This window comes from Habropoda laboriosa, unplaced genomic scaffold, assembly GCF_001263275.1.
Source record: "Habropoda laboriosa isolate 0110345459 unplaced genomic scaffold, ASM126327v1 scaffold3238, whole genome shotgun sequence".
NCBI lineage: Eukaryota > Metazoa > Arthropoda > Insecta > Hymenoptera > Apidae > Habropoda > Habropoda laboriosa.
Genome location: NW_017103222.1, coordinates 397 through 18,998, shown reverse-complemented (window position 1 = coordinate 18,998; position 18,602 = coordinate 397). Strand labels below are relative to the sequence as shown.

Sequence of the window (18,602 nt, the reverse complement as noted above, 5' to 3'; positions counted from 1 at the left end):
GGACCACCACCGGGGATCCATTTAAGTTTACACGCATGCTAAATAACAAGTGCCCTAGAGTGCCGCCAAATTTTACTAGCATGAATATATGAAATATACATGGTATCATTAAAAACAAAGAAAATACAATCGTGGTGATTACAATTATTGCACCCATGATCCCTTGTATTACGTGTGTAAGTGAGAAACCTACCGCTATTAAAGCAAATGGTATTGCGATAAATAAAATACAATCAACTATAAATGCTAGAATACGCCTTGTCATTGTTGAGTAGTTTACGTTTTTATCCATACACTGCCTATAAAGATAAATATCAACTAGGTTTATAGTCTATTACTACTGTTTTTGCAATTTTATCATGAAAAAACTGTTTGCGTTTGTCAAAGATTGCAAATATTAAAACTAGAATCGGTAAAATTGTAAACCACTGAGAAACATAATCAATTAAATGCCATGTGCATCTAGTCGGGAGGGCGGGGGTCTCGCCTCCCCGCCCCCCGATTCGTCCTCCTGGAGGGATGACCGCTGTCCTTCCTCTGTCTCTCTCTCGGCGGCCTCCTTCTCCAGCATGACCTGCTCACAGAAGAAGGCCGCCGCCTCCCAGAACCTCTCGCTCGCCACCATGGCCCTGACTAGGGCCGGCGGCGGGAGGTCCTAGCCAACCTCCTCCACCAAGACTCGGCGCTCCACCTCACACGCGAGACATTCCACGAGGGTGTGTTGCGCCGAGTCCTGGCGTCCCTCCTCACAGTGGTGGCATCCGTTGGTCACCTCTTTGCCGATCCGGTGCAGGTACTCCCCGAAACACCCGTGTCCGGAGAGTACCTGAGTCACGCGATACGTGAGCCACCCCCTGCCGCGGTTCACCCACTCGTCGAAACTGGGGTGAACCGTCCCTACAGCGCGCTGGTCTACCTTCCCCGCCAAGTGTTCTTTCCACTTGGCCAGCGCGCCTTGTCGGAACTGGCGCCTCAGCACTTCAACCTCTGACGCTGACGGGATCGGCCTGCCTCGGCGGAGTTCGTGGAGACGCCCATACACTTGGGCGTTCCCCACCGTCAGGAACTCGAATGGAGCGAGTACCGCCAGCGTCATTCGTTGCCTCGTGGGAGATCGTACAGTATCCCCGGACGATCCTGATGGCCATCACCTTTTGAAGTCGGCGGAGTTTTGTCAAACTCGTCCGTCGCGGACGACACCGTTCTTGGAGTGCCAGGAACCAAAAGGAGAAGAGCTGCTATCGAAGGGGGTGCTGATGGTGGGCCATCTGTAGGCAGGGGCGTTCTAGAAGAAATAAAGTTTGAAAGGGACACGTTGGAAAGTTTTCTATTTAATGAGAACAATAAAGTAAACTAGAGTATTGCACGATTTGTGTTGGCCAAGTGGGCTATACTTGAAATGCGTCTACAGCAGGAAATCTTAGAAAAAGAAAAGGTTACGGCAATACACAACGAATGTCTAAAAAAACAGTCCGGTACCTACGCTCAAATGGCAGCGACGCCCACTAAGACGATGACCCCTGCCGCTGGTGCGCCTACTCGCGACACTGTAAAGAAGAAAGAAAAGGGTAAGGTGATAATCTTAAAACCTAGAGACGAGAGCGATAAAAGAACTAACGAAGAGTTAAAGAAACAGGTAACTAAAGTTTTAGCAAGTAATCGGAGGAATTTGAAAATAACACAGATTAGGCACTTGAGAAACAAAGGAGTGTTAATTGAGGCGAACAGCACGGAAGACATAAAAATTATTAAGGAGTCCGACTTGGAAAAAATTGGTCTTAATGCCACAGAACCAAAAAAAATAGACCCGTCTATTATTATTTATGACGTGGAAAAATAATGGAGGCCAGAAGAACTTCTGGATGATTTTTGTTCAAAAAATTTTGCCAAGTTGACTCCGAATGAAGTGAGTAGAATCAAGAGCGAAATGAAGTTTAAATACGCTTTCAAAACAAGAAATGAAGGTAGAGTTAACTGGATTGTCCAGTTGCCAGGACCGGCTCTGGATAAATTAAACAATAGAGGAAGGATATTTATGCTCTGGAGAGCGTATAAATTTGAAGATTATTTATTGTGCGTTGCTTTAAGTGTCATGCATATGGACACGTTGCCAAGTATTGTTCAGTGGCGTCACAAATATGTGAAAGCTGCGGCAGTACTGAGCATCAAGGGGATAAATGCCCGAGCAAAGAGAATCCTAAGTGCCTGTTATATACATGGTACAAAAGAAAGGACGTATTGCACAGCGTAAGGAGTAAGGGATGCCCTGAGTACTTGAGACAAGTTGAGCTGTACCAGGAAAAGGTTCAATGGACCTTAGTAGTCGCACACATAAACGCCCAAAGATCTAGGACAGCAGCGGCTGAACTACGAACATTTCAACTCAGCACAAAATAGACATTCTGTGTCTACAGCAACCCTACTCCTATAAGGGCAAAGTTTGCGGCTATAATGCCACCACAAATTTGATTACGCTATTTCCTAAGCATGACGCACCGTGGCTTGCCGCGGTGGTAGATCGGAAACTGGATGTCTTCTCGGTGACATTTCTGGAAACAGAGCATTTAATGGTTTTTCATCTATTTTATGGTAATTTTAGTTTTTATATCATAAACATTTACTGTCAGTTCTCTCAACTTATAAATAAATTTATTACTGATCTCGAGTCCTGTTTGGAAAGGTTAGATTCTAGACGGATACTTATAGTTATGGACGCGAACGCCAAATCGACATCCTGGTTCTCAGACGAGACAGATGATAATGGAAAGAAATTTGTGGAAGATTTTATTTTTGAAAATGATTTTATAATTATTAACCAGCCATCTACTTTAACAACATTTTTAAATACGCGTAGATCGTCGAACATTGATGTGACACTTTGTTCGAGAGAACTTAGTGCGCATGTACACTCTTGGAAAATTACAGACTTATCGGCAATTTCTGATCATAATTTGATCACATTCAAGATTCGAGATCGCAGACACACTGAAGATATTTCCATACTGAACAGGCCTTTCAATATTAGATTGGCTGATTGGTATTGCATCCATTCCTCGGAAAAAGAGCGTGGGGAGGCTGGTCCCCTGGTGGACGGACGCCCTGGCGCGCATGCGACATGATGTTCAACGGAGCAGAAGGGCGGTGGCCAGAGCGCGCAGATTACATTTACACGACACAATGGAGCGTTGTAACGAGCAATACCGAATAAACAGAAACAGATACGTGACGGAAATTAAGAAGCAGAAGAGGCTGTCATGGAGAAGATTTGTTAATGAAGAGGGAAATCGTGAACCTTGGGGAATGATACACAAATTGATCAGATACAAATTCCAGAACCCGAGTAACATTGGTACCTTAATGTTAGAGGATGGCTCAATGACATGTTCTTGCGCCGAATCAGTTAAAGCCTTATGCGAAAAGTTTGCCCCCGGCGACAGCATTGACACTGAAACAGAAATACACAAAAATATTAGGAAATCAAATAGTCGAAACCAAAATTTAAATCTATAACCGAATATCTCAAGTTTAGAGATCAAAAACGCCATTAAAAGAACGAAGAATAAAAAAGCACCGGGTTTGGACGGTTTCCCTCCGAAAGTGATCAAGAACTTATGGATAATTAAACCGGAAATACTACTCTCCATTTTTAATTTCTGTCTCAGAACAAACGAAATACCCATTATATGGAAGAAGGCTAGTTTAATGATATTACCAAAAACAATGGAAGTAGACTTGCAGCAGATAGGTGCATATAGGCCCATTGCTCTTCTGCTAGTAATTAGTAAAATCTTTGAAAGGGTGATAGTCGATCGAATACAGTTATCTTACAATGAGCAAAATCTTGCGAGCAGCAGGCAATACGGTTTTAAGGAAGGATTTGGCACTGAGGATGCCTTGTTTGAATTTAGAGAAGAGATCGCCCATACTAATAAAAAATATGATTTGGCCTTGTTTGTAGATATTGTTGGTACTTTTGACCATATATGGTAGCCAGCGATTAGAGCGCGGTTGGTCCTGGGAAATTATAGTACCACGCTAATAAATTTGATAAGGAGCTATTTTAGGCGCAGAAAAATCGAAGTTAGGAGTCAACATCAAGTGGTGACTCATGTTGTACAAAGGGGTTGTCCGCAAGGATCCATCATTGGACCAGCCGCTTGGAACTGGAATTACGGTGTTTAGACCGACCAATTCTTGATGTAATTCTCAGAGAAAATGAATGAAGACAATGTCCAAGTCTTTGCATATGCAGATGACATACTTTTTGTCATCAAGGGAAATTCTAGAATTGAACTTGAACAACACGGGAACTTGGTTACGGCATTGCTGGAGGATTGGTGCCAGTACAATAAATTGAAAATATCAGAGAGAAAGACTGTAGCAGTGTTGGTCAAGGGGAGATTAGATATGCGAAAACCACCAACAATTAAAGTAAACCAGAAAACCATTAAATTTGCTTCAGAATATAAGTATTTAGGTGTAATTATTGACTCGAAGTTAAATTTTATTCCTTATGTTAAAAGATTACGCGAGAAACTGGTAAAGTATATCAAGTCACTGAGAAGGTGTGCCAACAAGACGTGGGGAATTAAAAGACCAATTTTGAATGTCTTTTACACGGCGGTTTGTTTGCCAATAATAACTTATGGCTCCTTGATCTGGTACGACAAGACGGAGACAGCTATGGTTCAGAGACATCTTAACTCGATACACAGGACGATTTTAATGGTGCTAGTGAAGGCTTGCAGAACAACATCAACTGCCTCAATGCAGATTATCGCAGGGTGTCCGCCTATAAATCTTGAAATTGTGCAATATGCGTTAATAAGAGAACTCAAGAAAAACTTACCTATAACATGGAAAGGACTGCGCTTTAATTGGTCCGACGAAGATGAAGGTGTCACAATTGAAACAAAAAGGACACTTATCGAACAAAAAATAACAGAGGAATGGCAACGGAGGTGGGACGAAAACGAACATGGTAGGAATACCTACCAGTTTTTAAAAAATGTCGGATTCCATAGAGAAAAATCTTAGTTTACTCCACCTCGTTTGTGTGTATATATCCTTTTCGGTTATGGATTTATGAATTATTCGTTGCACAGAAGGGGATTAACGGATACGGCGACGTGTCCGGCCTGCAACAATGATACTGAAACTGTTGAATACATTTTATTTCACTGCACGGAATATGAACAATATAGATATACACTACTAAGAAATTCCACTGCAAACTGGTTAGATTTAATACGGAATAAAGAAAATTATTTTTTTTTTTTTGTAAATTACATTAAACAGACTTATGATAAAGACAAATCCTACCTTTCTGAAACAACAGTAGTTGGAGTGGACGATCCTGTTGTCTCAACCGATGTTCCAGATATCTGAAAAGAAAAGAGAAATTAAATTAAAAGTTTTCAGATTTTTATTTACCTGTGTTAGAATACTTACCATCCTCTGAAATGTATGCATGTCGAGTACCAGAAACAAATAAGGAAAAATTAATCTAGGTCTTGAGATTCAGTACTTACCTATCGTTGGAACAAATACATACAGCAATTAGCCACGTTCCTGGAAAGAAAGAAAATAGATTTTGGATTTAATTAAAAGTTTTTAGCATAAGTTAAACACCATCAAGGGAAGTAGAGAGTCCGCCTCCACGTGGCAGGGACGGAACGTCGGGTGCAAACCCGGCGGCCAAAAGACCCAATGTAAATTACAATATGATCTATAACATAGTGATGTTTGTTTCTCTACTTACAAGTTAATAAGAAAAACTCTAAAATGTAAGGAACTAGGCAGCGATGAGCCACAGCTCGCAAGCTGCAATTATGCTCGCTTAATGCAGCTCGCAAGCTGCAATGCAAGCTGTATTATTATACACGACGTTGATAAGGATCACAAGCAATCCGACCTTTTGGATGATTTTGTTCTAAAAAATTTAAATTATAAAAACGAGGAAGAAAAGAATACAGCTAAAGAGAACATTAAATTTAGACATTGTTTTAAGGCTAAAAATCAAAACTTTGTACACTGGATTGTGCAATTACCGTCGAAGGATCTCAACACTATCACCGATGTGGGCAGGCTTTTCATGCAGTGGAGGTCGTACAGATTCAAAGAATATATAAACATCATTAAGTGCTACAAGTGCCTTGGTCATGGCCACATAGCCAAACACTGTAGTATCGAGAAACAGATATGTCTACATTGTGGATCTGACCAACACTCCAGAGAAGGCTGCACAAGCAAGGAAAATCCTAAATGTGTAAATTGTATTAGATCGAAAAGAAAAGATATTTCACACAACGTTAATTTTAGACAATGTCCTGAGTACCTGAGGCAAGTGGAGTTATATAAATCTAGGATAAAATGGAACTAATGTTCGCTCAAATAAATGCTAGTAGGTCAATAGCAACGGCAACAGAACTTAGGCAAATCATGATAGAGGAAAATTTGGATATACTCTGCCTTCAGGAACCATACTCCTACAAAGGAAAGGTTAAAGGTTACAACGCACCAAATCTGTGTGTTATCCAGTCACAGGATGATGAACCATGGGTAGCTACTGTCTATCAAGATACTAGGCTTGAAGTTTTTCAGGTAACAAATTGTGAGTCTAAACATATTTTGGTTTTTCGGGTGGATGTCGGCGGGCAGCATTTCCACGTTATTAACCTATACTGTCAGTTTTCTATTCCCACAAAATACTTCACTTCCCAATTAGAAAAGATTTTGAATGATATTAATGATAACAATATTCTTATTTATATGGACGCAAACGCCAGGTCAGTGCTGTGGTGTTCTGGCGAAACAAATGACCGAGGTTTAAAATTTGAAGAATTTATTGCTGAAAAAGACTTAGTAGTGGTTAATGAGCCCTGCAGTATTTCCACCTTCTTTAACATGCGGAGTGAATCAAATATTGATGTCATATTAACAAGTAGACCGATGAAAAGGCGCATCCATAGATGGTGCGTGACAGGAAAAAGCTGTACCAGGGATCACAATTTGATTACGTTTAACATAAAGTTTCAAAATTACCCTATAACTGTACATACCAGAAGACACGGTTACAATATTAAACTAGCAGATTGGGACAAATTTAGTCATGAATTGAATCAGAAATTGGATGCAGAAAAGCTGGATAACCTGAAAATAAAAAATATAGATCACTTTGATAGGGATTTTCGCGCTATTCTTACCGAGGTATGCCAAGTTTCCATACCGCGCAGTAAACTAAACAATAGATCTGTCCCGTAGTGGAGTACAAGTATATCTGAAATGAGGAGGGAAGTAAAAAGCCGTAAAAAACTGCTCTCTCAAGCTAGGCGGCTTCGAATGACTGATACCTTACAGCAGTATCAAAACAGCTATAAAGAAGCTAGAAATAGTTAAAGAAATAGTTAAAGAAATTAGGAGAGCAAGAACCGTCACAAGGAAAAGTTTTGTTGAGGATGAGGGAAGCAAGTCCCCCTGGGGGCTATTGCATAAAATCGCAAGAGACAAGTTAAGAAAAATGTCCAGTAAAGGTGCGATGGTGCTCCCTTCTGGAGAAAGAACCAAGTCATGGAAGCAATCTGTCACGTTGTTATTGAACAAATTTTTACCTAAGGACAACATAGCAGACGAATTAGAAATACATAAGGCTACTGGACAGAAAATTGCAATGTACTCAAACAGCAATGTAGAACCAGATATCAGTATCAAGGAGATTAATTCCTCTATTAGCAGAACTAAAAACAAGAAAGCTCCTGGTGTGGATGGTTTTGGGCCGGAGATCATTAAGAATTTATGGAAGACCAGACCGAAAGTCCTTTTGACTTTCTTCAATAAATGCCTAAGAACGGAAAGGTTACCAGACAGCTGGAAGCTGTCAAAGATAATTTTTATACCTAAGAATCATGACTGTAATAAGGAAGATACAGACTCTTTCCGACCCATAACACTTCTGCCCACAATTAGCAAAATTTTTGAAAGGGTAATTTTAAACAAAGTGCAAGTACAATATCAAATTAGTAACTTGGAGAGTGCATTGCAGTACGGTTTTAAAAAAGGCGCCTCAACGGAGGACGCTTTATTAGCATTTAAGGACAACGTGACAGTTTCAAACAAAAAATATATAATAGCACTATTTATAGACGTTCAGGGCGCATTTAACAATCTATGGTGGCCTGCAATCAAGGCTAGACTGGTTGATGACAAGTGGAGCACCAGTCTGGTAAATATTGTTAATAATTATTTTAAAAATAGAAAGATAGAAGTTTACAATAAGTACAAAAAATCAGGTGGAAAGCACGTAGATGTCCCCAAGGTTCAATTATTGGTCCATGTGTCTGGAACTGGTGCATGGATGTACTTTTACATGTAATTAAGAACAAATTTTTGGCAAGTGATGGTAATGCGATAGCTTATGCGGACGATGTTGTCTTCACTATTTATGGGGACTCCAGAAACAAAATAGAAAATTTAGGTTCACAGATAACAGATGAAATTGAATCATGGTGCAGTTTAAACAAATGACAAATTGCAACGAATAAAACTAGAGCTATGATATCAAAAGGTAAATTAAATAAAGATAGGCTGCCTAGGATTGTTATTTACGGGGAGAAAATTAAGTATGTGGATAGTTACAAATATTTGGGGGTACTAATCGATGACAAACTTTCTTTTGTGCAATATGTGAAAAGGATAAGGGAAAAAATTTTTAAATACATGATGGCTCTAAAAAGACTTGCGCACGAGGAGTGGGGTATTAGAAGATATATACAGGACATTTTGTATACGGCTGTGTGCTTACCCATTATTACACATGGCTGTGTGATTTGGTATCCAGAGGCTGACAAAGTTATGGTCAGGAGACATATCTCGGCCATCCAAAGAAGTATCTTGTTGTTAGTTGTCAAGGCTTGCAGGACTACCTCCACCATCGCCATGCAGACACTTGCAGGGTACCCGCCCTTGGACCTGGAAATTATTAGATTCGGAATAAGTAGAATGATCAAAAAGAACAGAAACGCGAGTTTCAGAGATTACCATTACTGTGCATTAACAGAACCCGATAGTGAAGAAATGCACGAAGAACTAGATAGAGTTAGAGCTCTAGTGGAAGATGTATGGCAATCCAGATGGGATTCAGACACACACGGAAGAACTACCTATAAGTTTAAAAAGAGAGTTAATTTTAATTCAGAGAACAATTGGTTTAATCCTTCAAGATTTTGTGTTTATTTGTTAACGGTGTATGGCCCCATTAATGATAGTCTATTTAAGAGGAACCTAATTTCTACCTCTCCGGTCTATCGCAGTTGTGGCGATGGTGTGGAGAGTGTGGAACATATGATTTTCGAATGCAATTGTTATGAGGTTTTTAGATATGATGGTTTAAGATCTAGTCGAGATAGTTGGGATCAATTAATACCGACAAAGGAAAAATTATTGAGTTTTGCGGATTTCGCAGGTGAAGTATTTAAACATAGAAAGACTTACCTGAGAGATTCAGGGGATCAGTAGAGTTGGATCTAGGTTGAGTTGATACATCGCGGACGACCAGCTGAGGCAGTGGAATAACAAATTGTGTATTATTAATAATATACAGATACTTACCTATAACTATAATGATACTCACATATACTTACCTGTATGGTGCTCGGCTGGTTGACTGCGAACTGGAAGTATAGACCTGAAAGAAAAATAATTTTACTTAGATTGTTTATAAAGTTTAAGTTTTATTTCGTTTCTTGTATATTAGTTTTAATTCGATTATTTGACTTCTGACTTTATGATTTTATAGTTTCCTGATTTAGTGGTTTTTTGATTTTGTGATCGCAAGTAGAAAAAGGGTCCGCCATCACGCGGCTGGGACGGGCAACGACACGGTGTGGGCTTGCCCACACTGTGAGCGGCTAAGTGACCCTATAAATGTATTATATTAAAAGAACAAGTACAATGTTTATAATCATTTTAAGTTTTTGCAGGCAGTGATGAGCTACCGTTCGAAAACTGCATTACAATAAGTAATTAATGAAAAAAAAAATGCCCAATCGGCCCCCCTCAGGGGCCACAGCTGACTTTTTCCATTGGTTGTGGTACGGGAATTGACGTTCCCGAGGTACCCGAGTTCCTAATGCCCTACAGCGTACCGTAGGCCCCTGGCGCTGCAACGACCCGCTGTGGGCTTGTCCGGGCGGTACGTGGCGTCAGGGGAGCGGGGGGCTGCCTTTAACGGCCGGCCTGCGAGGATGATAACCTCTATAAAAAAATCCTTAACATCAAGCTACGGCGTGCGGTGACGGGGTACGCCCTTCTAGATGCACCGGGGCGTGGCCGGTGGGTGCACTGGTCCCTAGCAGCCAACTTTTGGATACCTGGCACCCTCCCATCGTACACAGCCTTACTCGGGCATTGGGGGCTTTGCCCGAGCTGACGGTAGGACCCGCGCGAAGCGGGAAGTAGAAAAGAGGGGGCGTCAGAGTCCGAAGTGATGGAGGTCTCACCTTCCTCTGACGTCTCAAAGACGAGTATGAATGTGAGAAATGGGAGTTGTGATCGAGCGAGTGTGAGTGAAAGAGTAAGTGTGAGTCTAGACCGCATGAGTGCGAGGAGAGATTCTGTGTGTAGTGTGGGTAGTGTGATGAGTGCTGCGAGTGTATTGAGCGATGAGAATGATCGAAGAGGAAAAAAGCGAAGAGTTAATGATGAGTGTGCACAAGATGAGTATGAGCATGAAGAGCTCATGCGAGTCAAGGACGTGAGTGACAAATTGAGAAGGTTTGTGCTCTCAGAAACCAACAGAGTTTCAAAGGTTGCATGCGAGGGTATTTTGGGTCTTATGTCTGAATATGAGGAATGCGTGATGAGATTGATTGCGAAAAATGAGAGACTGGAAGGAAGACTGCAACTACGCCGACGTGGCGAAACGTAATGTAGGTGAGTGGTATGAGTGATGTTCGTGATATGCGTGAGAGTGTGAATGTGCATGAATGTGTGAATGTGCGTGAGAGTAAAGTTGCACCACGAAAGGCTTATGCCATCGTAGTAAAACCGGTGAATGAAAGCACAGAAACGACGAGTGAAGAGATCAAGAAAAAGGTTTTGAGCGAAGTGAGTGAGTTGCTGAATGTGAAAGTGAGTGCACTACGGAAGACTAGAAATGTGGGTATTGCCATCGAGACAGTTACAGAAAGAGAAAGAGGTATTATCAGAGACTGCACGAAATTCAAGGAGATTGGACTAAAGGTCGATCTACCTCAAAAAATAGGGCCGAAAGTAATTTTGTATGATGTGCCGAATGAAATGACGAGTGAGTGCCTAATGAATGACTTGTATAAAAGGAATCTGCGTGAGTACATGAGTGTAAGTGATTTCAAAGAGCATGTGAGAATCATATGCCGGAGTAATAAAAAAGATGCGAAAGAAGGAAATGTTGTGCTAGAAATGAATGCGCGTACGAGAGATAGAGTACTGAAAGAAGGACGAGTGTTTGTTGGATGGAATGCATTTAAAGTGCGAGAGATTGAATGCGTGATGAGGTGTTTTAAATGTTACGGCTTCGGCCACATGATGCGTGAGTGTAAGATACAAGAGAAAGTGTGCAGAAAATGTGGTGAATAAGGACATGAGATGTATGCGTGTAGAATGAAAGAGATATGTGATAATTATAAAGAGAGGAGAGAATGCGATCACTTCGTACTGTCGAAAGACTGGTCCGGGTATGTTAGAACGAATGAGAATGAGAGTGAGTGATGACTGAGTGCATGAATATTTTACAGGTTAACTGTCAGCGTGCGAGTGCGGTTATGAATGACTTGGGTGTGATGATGTGTGAAAGAGGAATAAATGTGGCGCTCCTGCAAGAGCCCTATGTTGCGTATGGAGAAGTGAAGGGTCTGCCAACCCACAAGAGAGTGTATGCGTGTGTCGTTCTGAATGATAATAGTGTGGAGTCAATGTTGGTGAATGAATGTAGGAATGAATATGGTGTATGTGTGTGGATGAAAAGTAAGAATGGATGCATGTATATAGTGTCCATGTACTTCCAGTTCGGGGCGGATATCGAACCGTATCTGGAGTACATGGACAGAGTGTTTGAGTATGCAAGGGGTGTGCTTGTTTTGATTGGTTATGGCATAGTAAGGGTGAATGTAGAGGGCGTGAAAGTGATGTGCGTGGTGAGATTTTGGAAGAGTATTTGGTACAGAAGAATGTGTGTGTGCTGAATGAGCCGAGTGAATGGTACACCTTCTACGGTGCGAATGGTCAGAGCGATATAGACGTAACGCTCGGCTATGGATTGAATGAAGAATATGAGTATGAATGGGAAATTAAGAATGAATGGGGTATGAGTGATCACAATGTGATATTGGTACGAATGAAGAAGCATGAATCTGGAATGAATGACAAAGTGAATGTGAAGAAAAGATGGGCCACCAGGTGTGTTGATTCGGAAGAGTATGTAAGGCTACTAAGAATGAGTGCAGATATGTATGGTATGAATGAATATAGCGAACGGAATGCATGTGATAAGGCTTCGCTCCTGACGAAGTGGATAGATGAAGCGAATGAGAAAATGATGAAGAAGAAGTGCGGAATGAATGTGAAAAAAGCGAAATGGTGGACGAATGAGTTGAATGATATGTGTAAATCTGTGCGGAGAAAGTATCAGAGAGCAAGGAAAGAACAGAGTGACAGTGTGAATGAAAGATGGATATGCTTGCGGGATAAAATGGTGGATTGTTCTACCGGGCGACCTGGCGTGCACTCCACATGCACCCTGCCGTGCACATGCACCCACCCTCCCTCCGGCCACGCCTACCTCGGCGACGTCGGGTCCTTTGTCCGCAGGGCTGGCGCAAGGCAGGTTCAGCGCGTTTGCCGGAACCCGGCCCCGCGTTTTGAGAGGCCCCGAGGTCTACAAAAATTACCCAATTAAAAAACACATCCAAATTTATTAATCGCATTACAAATTATGTTAACGACGCCAGTAACCGTGGCTTCAGCAGAACGTAGTTTCTCGCGGTTGAAACTAATAAAAAATTATCTGCGATCATCGATAAGCCAAGAGAGATTTTCATCTCTGGCTATTCTGTCAATAGAAAGGGAAGTAGTAAATTCAATCGATTTTGATGATGTTATCATATATTTGGCGTCGAAAAAAGCGAAAAAAATTATTTAATATTATTATTGGATTGTATTATTATTTAATATTCATCTTATAAAAAATATATAATATGTAACAGCATTCATAAATAAATGATTCCTCGTTGTAAAATTTCAGTGTAGGATTTAAATGTGTATTCAGGCCCCGCAAAATTTTTGAACCCAGCCCCGCAAAAGGTCACGCCGGCCCTGTTTGTCCGACTTGAGCTATACGCGGCCTCCTGCTTTTATCCGCGCGCGCCCAAGGAGGGAGGCCGTGCTTCGCCCCTCCGCGTGGGAGCGGAGTTAGTCGGACCGCGCGCGCGTCCACCGCACCGCTGCGGTGGATTCTCCCGATTGCCGCGAATTCGCGTGCGTTGTTCTATATCTCCGTCAAAATTCGAATTTTCGTCCGATCGTCTTGTCCTTTGAACGACTTCCTCCGAGGCTAACATCGGCCGGATTCATTTTTTCGCGATTTACCTACGGCAAAATTGTTGTCCCAAGGGGGGAGGTGTGACGTCGGCTACACCGACGATTGAATTAGCGTATAACCATTATTCATAAGAGATATAATCACTATTCATAAGACGTATATAATGATTATTCATAAGACGTATAACCATCGTTCATAAGAGATATAATCATTAGTCATATAAGCAGACACCGGCACACTCAAGACACAGCAAATTCCACTCCTATCTTATAAACATCCTCCGCTCGACTCAGACTCCTTATCTTCCTATAAACATCCTTCGTTCGACTCAGATTCGTTATCTCCCAATAACATCCGTCGTACGATTCAACTCCTCACTTTCCCATAACACCAGAACCGAATTCCTCTCCTAATCTTATCTCCCCAGAATAAACAAGACCATAGCAATAATATTCACACGCCACTCTGTATCCCCGCGAATCCCGCACCAACAACACAATAGTATAAAATAAGCCACAGCGAATCAAGAAGAGAATTCAGTTAGCGAGAGCACAGCCAGCCTGTGCTCACGTCGGTAGTGCTCACCCGAGAGCCTACTTTGACCACCGCGATCCGACGTTATAATTCCAAAGTGTTACTATATCAAGCGACAATAACTCTGTATCCAGTCTCAAGTACAATATATATATATCCTTATACATCACATACGTTCGACGTTATTAAACATCCTGAACCACTTCTCCACTGCATCACGACTTACGATCCACGATCAGCATACCAGAAGCGTCGACCTCAGAGAACAAGATAAGCGGAGTCTACAAGCCAAGACGACAAATCGCAGTCCCGCTTTCAGACGCAGACGTACGCGCTGCGTGGGAAGCAAAGATTGTTTCTGTGACGACCGGACGAGATAGCGATAGCTATATCACCGAATTCCCTAATCGGAATCCCGGACGTAACAAATTGATGGCAGCGGTGGGATAGCAATCGCTGCGATAAGACGTCTGACGCAACGTATCCGCTTCTCTCCCTACTACTCGTACGCTGCGCGCACCTCAGCCGAGCCTGGCAGGGGTTATCTCTTCCCCCGCTCCACGCGCACTCCTGACTCCGAGAGGACGTCCACCGAACGGTCAGTCTAACGCGACATACAGCATCGACATCACGCATTCAATGAATCGTTCCCAACGCAGAAGATCGTCAAAGGTTCATTCGCGACGCGACACCAACGCTACTAACATTCGCGCGCCCAAGGCGCACAGCCATTCGGAAGTGCGGACGAATTCTATCACAGAGTATTTTCCAGTGCACCAGAAACCACGCGATCTCGTGGATCCAACGTACCCGAACGAACGTGGGACGAAATATCTCGAGAAATTGAGGATCAGATTAGCTTCGTAGTCAAAGGTGAAATATCAGAAGCACGCGCGCCACAAACTCAATACGCCGACAACGACAGACGCCGGACTCACGAACTCGCTCGACGATTTTTTTTTTAGCTTCGCTTTCCCAAATATTCGGTTCCCCGCTTTAGACAGACCGACAGACCAGACTGACGAACGAGTGCAAAGTGGATCGCGTTGACTTACAACCTTAACGTAAGCGCTTCAAACAGCGTTGCACAGACTCAACGATATGCGCAGTAATCCTGTCGCAATGTCCGGAGAGCATTCTGGCGTAAAGAAAGTAAGTATCAGCGCTTAGTAAACACTACACTGCACCGCTAACAATCGTACAAATTCTAGAAAAGACGAAGTCGTCGCGGCGGAAAGAAAGTACAAGAAAGGAGACAGAAGGCCATCGCTCGCGATTCGGTGGCAGCAATCGCGCAGAAACTTGCGTACGTAGCGGCCCCGACTCCGAGGGATGTGCAAAGCATTCCGGAACCCGAGTTAATTGATTTATGTGACGATTCCGACGAGGAAACCGTCATCATTCCGCGACCACCGACGCCCGTTGAAATCCTAGATACACGAACCGCGCTCAGAGTCAATAACCACGAGAACATCCCGGACAGTATACTACGTTCCTATATCCGAAACTATTCAAACGACACGCCCAGCGAAGTGCCCCAGGATATAGCCTGGTGGTGAGACCTCATACATAACAATCAGTGAATTAAAAACCGTCCGAAATACTCAAAATGACAACAACAAGGTCAAAAACGGAAGCAGCTGCGATGCAACAGGCTCTCGCCGAAGAGGACCTTGCTCTCTATGCAGAGGCAGATAGAAATTAGGGAAAAGCGCGTCCGCGAAGAAGCACGCGTCGTAGAACAAAAACGACGCGAACTCGAAATTGATAATCAAAGTCACAAACAACTACACGCCGAAATGGAACAGCTGCGAGCGGAATTAACTGAACAAAGGAGGAGCTCCTCTAGAAGTACCCTCCCTCTTCATACAGAATCACGAGACTCCGACTTCGCTCGTCCAAACTTATCGGACGAGCCTGTCTCGTACATAATCAGGGAAGCCGTCACGTCAATCCCTGTTTTCGACGGCTCCAATATGACCGTCCTACAATTCTCACGCGCATGCAGACGCGCCATGGACATTGTCCCCGCACATCTGGGAGGGTCCTTCACAAAGTTGGCAATCACCCGACTCAAAGGCAGGGCTTACACAGCCGTAGAAGATGAAGCCTGCGAAACTGTTACCGACTTATGTAACAGACTAAAAACCGTGTTCGGCCCACAACACACCGTGGACCACTATCGTGGGACGTTGGCGAACACATTTATGAAGCACGGAGAGGATATCCTTGATTATATAAGCCGTATCAAGGACTTACGAGAAGCAATCGTGGATTGCAGCCGCCAGGGCGCAGATCTGGTGGAAATCGACTCGTAACGAGTTTTATAAACGGCCTTATTCCGGAAATCCGCCCGGAACTCCGCGCGATGCCGGACGGCTGCCCTTAACGCCGTCTTCGATGAAGCGATGCAAGTCTACAAACAACTGGAGGTAGACAAAATGCGGTATACGAAACCGCAGGTGGAACAACGGAGGGTTCAATTCCACGAGGGAAGCCGAACCGAACGAACAATCCGCCCGCCCTACCCGTCACCACCTAGACCGGTATCGCCGTACAGGAGAACCGAATCATCGCCTCCAGCATGGAGACAAGTACCACCACGCCGAGATTTCTCATCAGCACCGCCAACAAGACCCATCCGCGAGATCCCACGATCAACGGAACCTCCGCGCCGTTATACCGCGCCCGCAAGATTCTGCAATTATTGTAGATATCCACGAGTGTAGGAAAAGGATGTACAATAGCGCTCAACGGCCAGGAAACGAGCCCCTCCTCCCGGCGAAACAGGACCCGAAGAGGGAGGAGGCTCCAAAAAGGGTCCAAACTGTGAATCAGGAAGGCGAGAACACTACATCGCAAACGTAAAGTTAAAAGACGATAATTACGTCCCGTACGTAATCATCGCGTCGCCGCAGTTCAAAGAAGCGACCAGGTTAATGGTGGACTCCGGCTCCCAACCAAACCTCATCAAGGCATCCGCCTTGCGTCACGGCGTAAGAATCGACGATCAGCACGTCTTACGCATCTCCGGGGTAACGAACGGATCTGCAACTACCCTCGGCGCTGTCAGCGTGGAGCTGTTGGACAACGCCACCGAATTCCACGTGGTCCCCGACACATTCCCCATTGAAACGGATGGAATCCTCGGGACCAGTTTCATGCGTCTTGGTAGCATCATCGACTACACGCAGGCACGCCTAGGGTGGAAAGGTAGGACCGTTCCTTTTGCTAACGTGGAAGTAACCACGATTCCGGCTCGAACCGTTTCGAGCATTCTGATTCGGGTCACCGGACCTAAGTATAGCTACGCTCCGAGGGTGGATCTCGCACCCGGCGTCCGCACTTTCGACTGCCTCGTGCGCAATAAGCACGGTAAGGCAGTCACGCGCTATGTAAATACCACATCGTCGGACGTTACCTTGTCCACACCCTCCATGGAGTTGGAAGAGGTCTTAACGATATCCACGATTTCGCCGGATTCCAGTTCTAATTCTAATTCCATTACTAAATCAACAGCCCCCTTGACCAACATGGATTCAAGGGAGGATCCTTCTCAAATCCTTATTACTAAATCCACAGCCCCCTCGACCAGCACAGATTCGAGGGAGGACCTTTACCAAATCTTCGATACTAAATCCACAACCCCTTCGGCCAACATGGACTCGAGGGAGGATCCATTACTAAATCTTAATTCTAAATCCTTCGCAATCTCCACAAAGCTCCCTGCCGAACGAATCTCCGAAATCGTGGGCATAATTAGCCACACTCACCTAAACAGCGAGGAGCGTGAACATGTGGAAGAATTAATAAGTAGCAACTACGATCTCTTCCATCTCCCCGGGGACGCACTGGGAAAAACTGATGTGGTAACCCACAAAATTCCAACCTCCGACGATGTGCCGACGCACGTAAAACAGTATCGATATCCACCGATCCACAAGGCGGAAATCAACACTCAAATGAAAGATTTATTGGACAATAATATAGTCCGCCCGTCGAACTCTCCGTACAACTCCCCCTTGTGGATCGTTCCAAAGAAACCGGACGAATCCGGTAACAAGCGATGGCGAATGGTCATCGATTATCGCGCTCTCAACGAAAAATCCATATCCGACGCGTACCCCTTGCCAAGTATCCTCGAGATTCTAGACCAGCTTGGAAGCGCCAAGTATTTCAGCGTATTCGATCTGACAAGCGGGTTCCATCAGATCGGCATGGAAAAGTCCGATGCCGAGAAGACCGCCTTCTCGACACCTCATGGACATTACGAATTCTGTCGCATGCCTTTCGGCCTCAAGAATGCACCGGCAACTTTCCAACGGCTCATGAACAATGTCCTGAGCGATCTTCAAGGCAACGAGCTCTTTGTCTACCTCGACGATATCGTCATCTACGCGAGATCCCTTTCGGAACATCGCTCCAAATTCAACAAACTCGCAGAACGTCTGCGCCGCGCGAACCTAAAGCTACAACCGTCTAAATGCGGATTCCT

General features: G+C 43.8%; 1 protein-coding gene across 1 annotated transcript; it reads right to left on the bottom strand.

Annotated features, from left to right (window-relative positions):
* Positions 1–1,125: 1,125 nt before the first annotated feature.
* LOC108578229 lies at positions 1,126–5,472 on the bottom strand. The gene is made up of 7 exons (XM_017941514.1): positions 5,452–5,472; positions 5,323–5,384; positions 4,850–4,923; positions 3,354–3,445; positions 2,497–2,549; positions 1,484–1,547; positions 1,126–1,285 (listed from the first exon to the last, which is right to left on the bottom strand). The coding sequence occupies exons 1-7, from the start codon at positions 5,470–5,472 to the stop codon at positions 1,175–1,177; spliced, it is 477 nt and encodes a 158-aa protein (XP_017797003.1). The 3' UTR covers positions 1,126–1,174.
* Between the last annotated feature and the right edge of the window lie 13,130 nt (positions 5,473–18,602).

What these genes read in the sequence shown, in the direction of transcription:
- LOC108578229 (XM_017941514.1), bottom strand. Translation starts at nt 5,472, where the DNA reads ATGCATACATTTCAGAGGATG. An exon ending in TGCATACATTTCAGAGGATG is followed by an intron (nt 5,385 to 5,451) that starts GTAAGTATTCTA and finishes TTTTCTTTTCAG; the next exon opens with ATATCTGGAACATCGGTTGA. An exon ending in ACTACTGTTGTTTCAGAAAG is followed by an intron (nt 4,924 to 5,322) that starts GTAGGATTTGTC and finishes TTGTTCGATAAG; the next exon opens with TGTCCTTTTTGTTTCAATTG.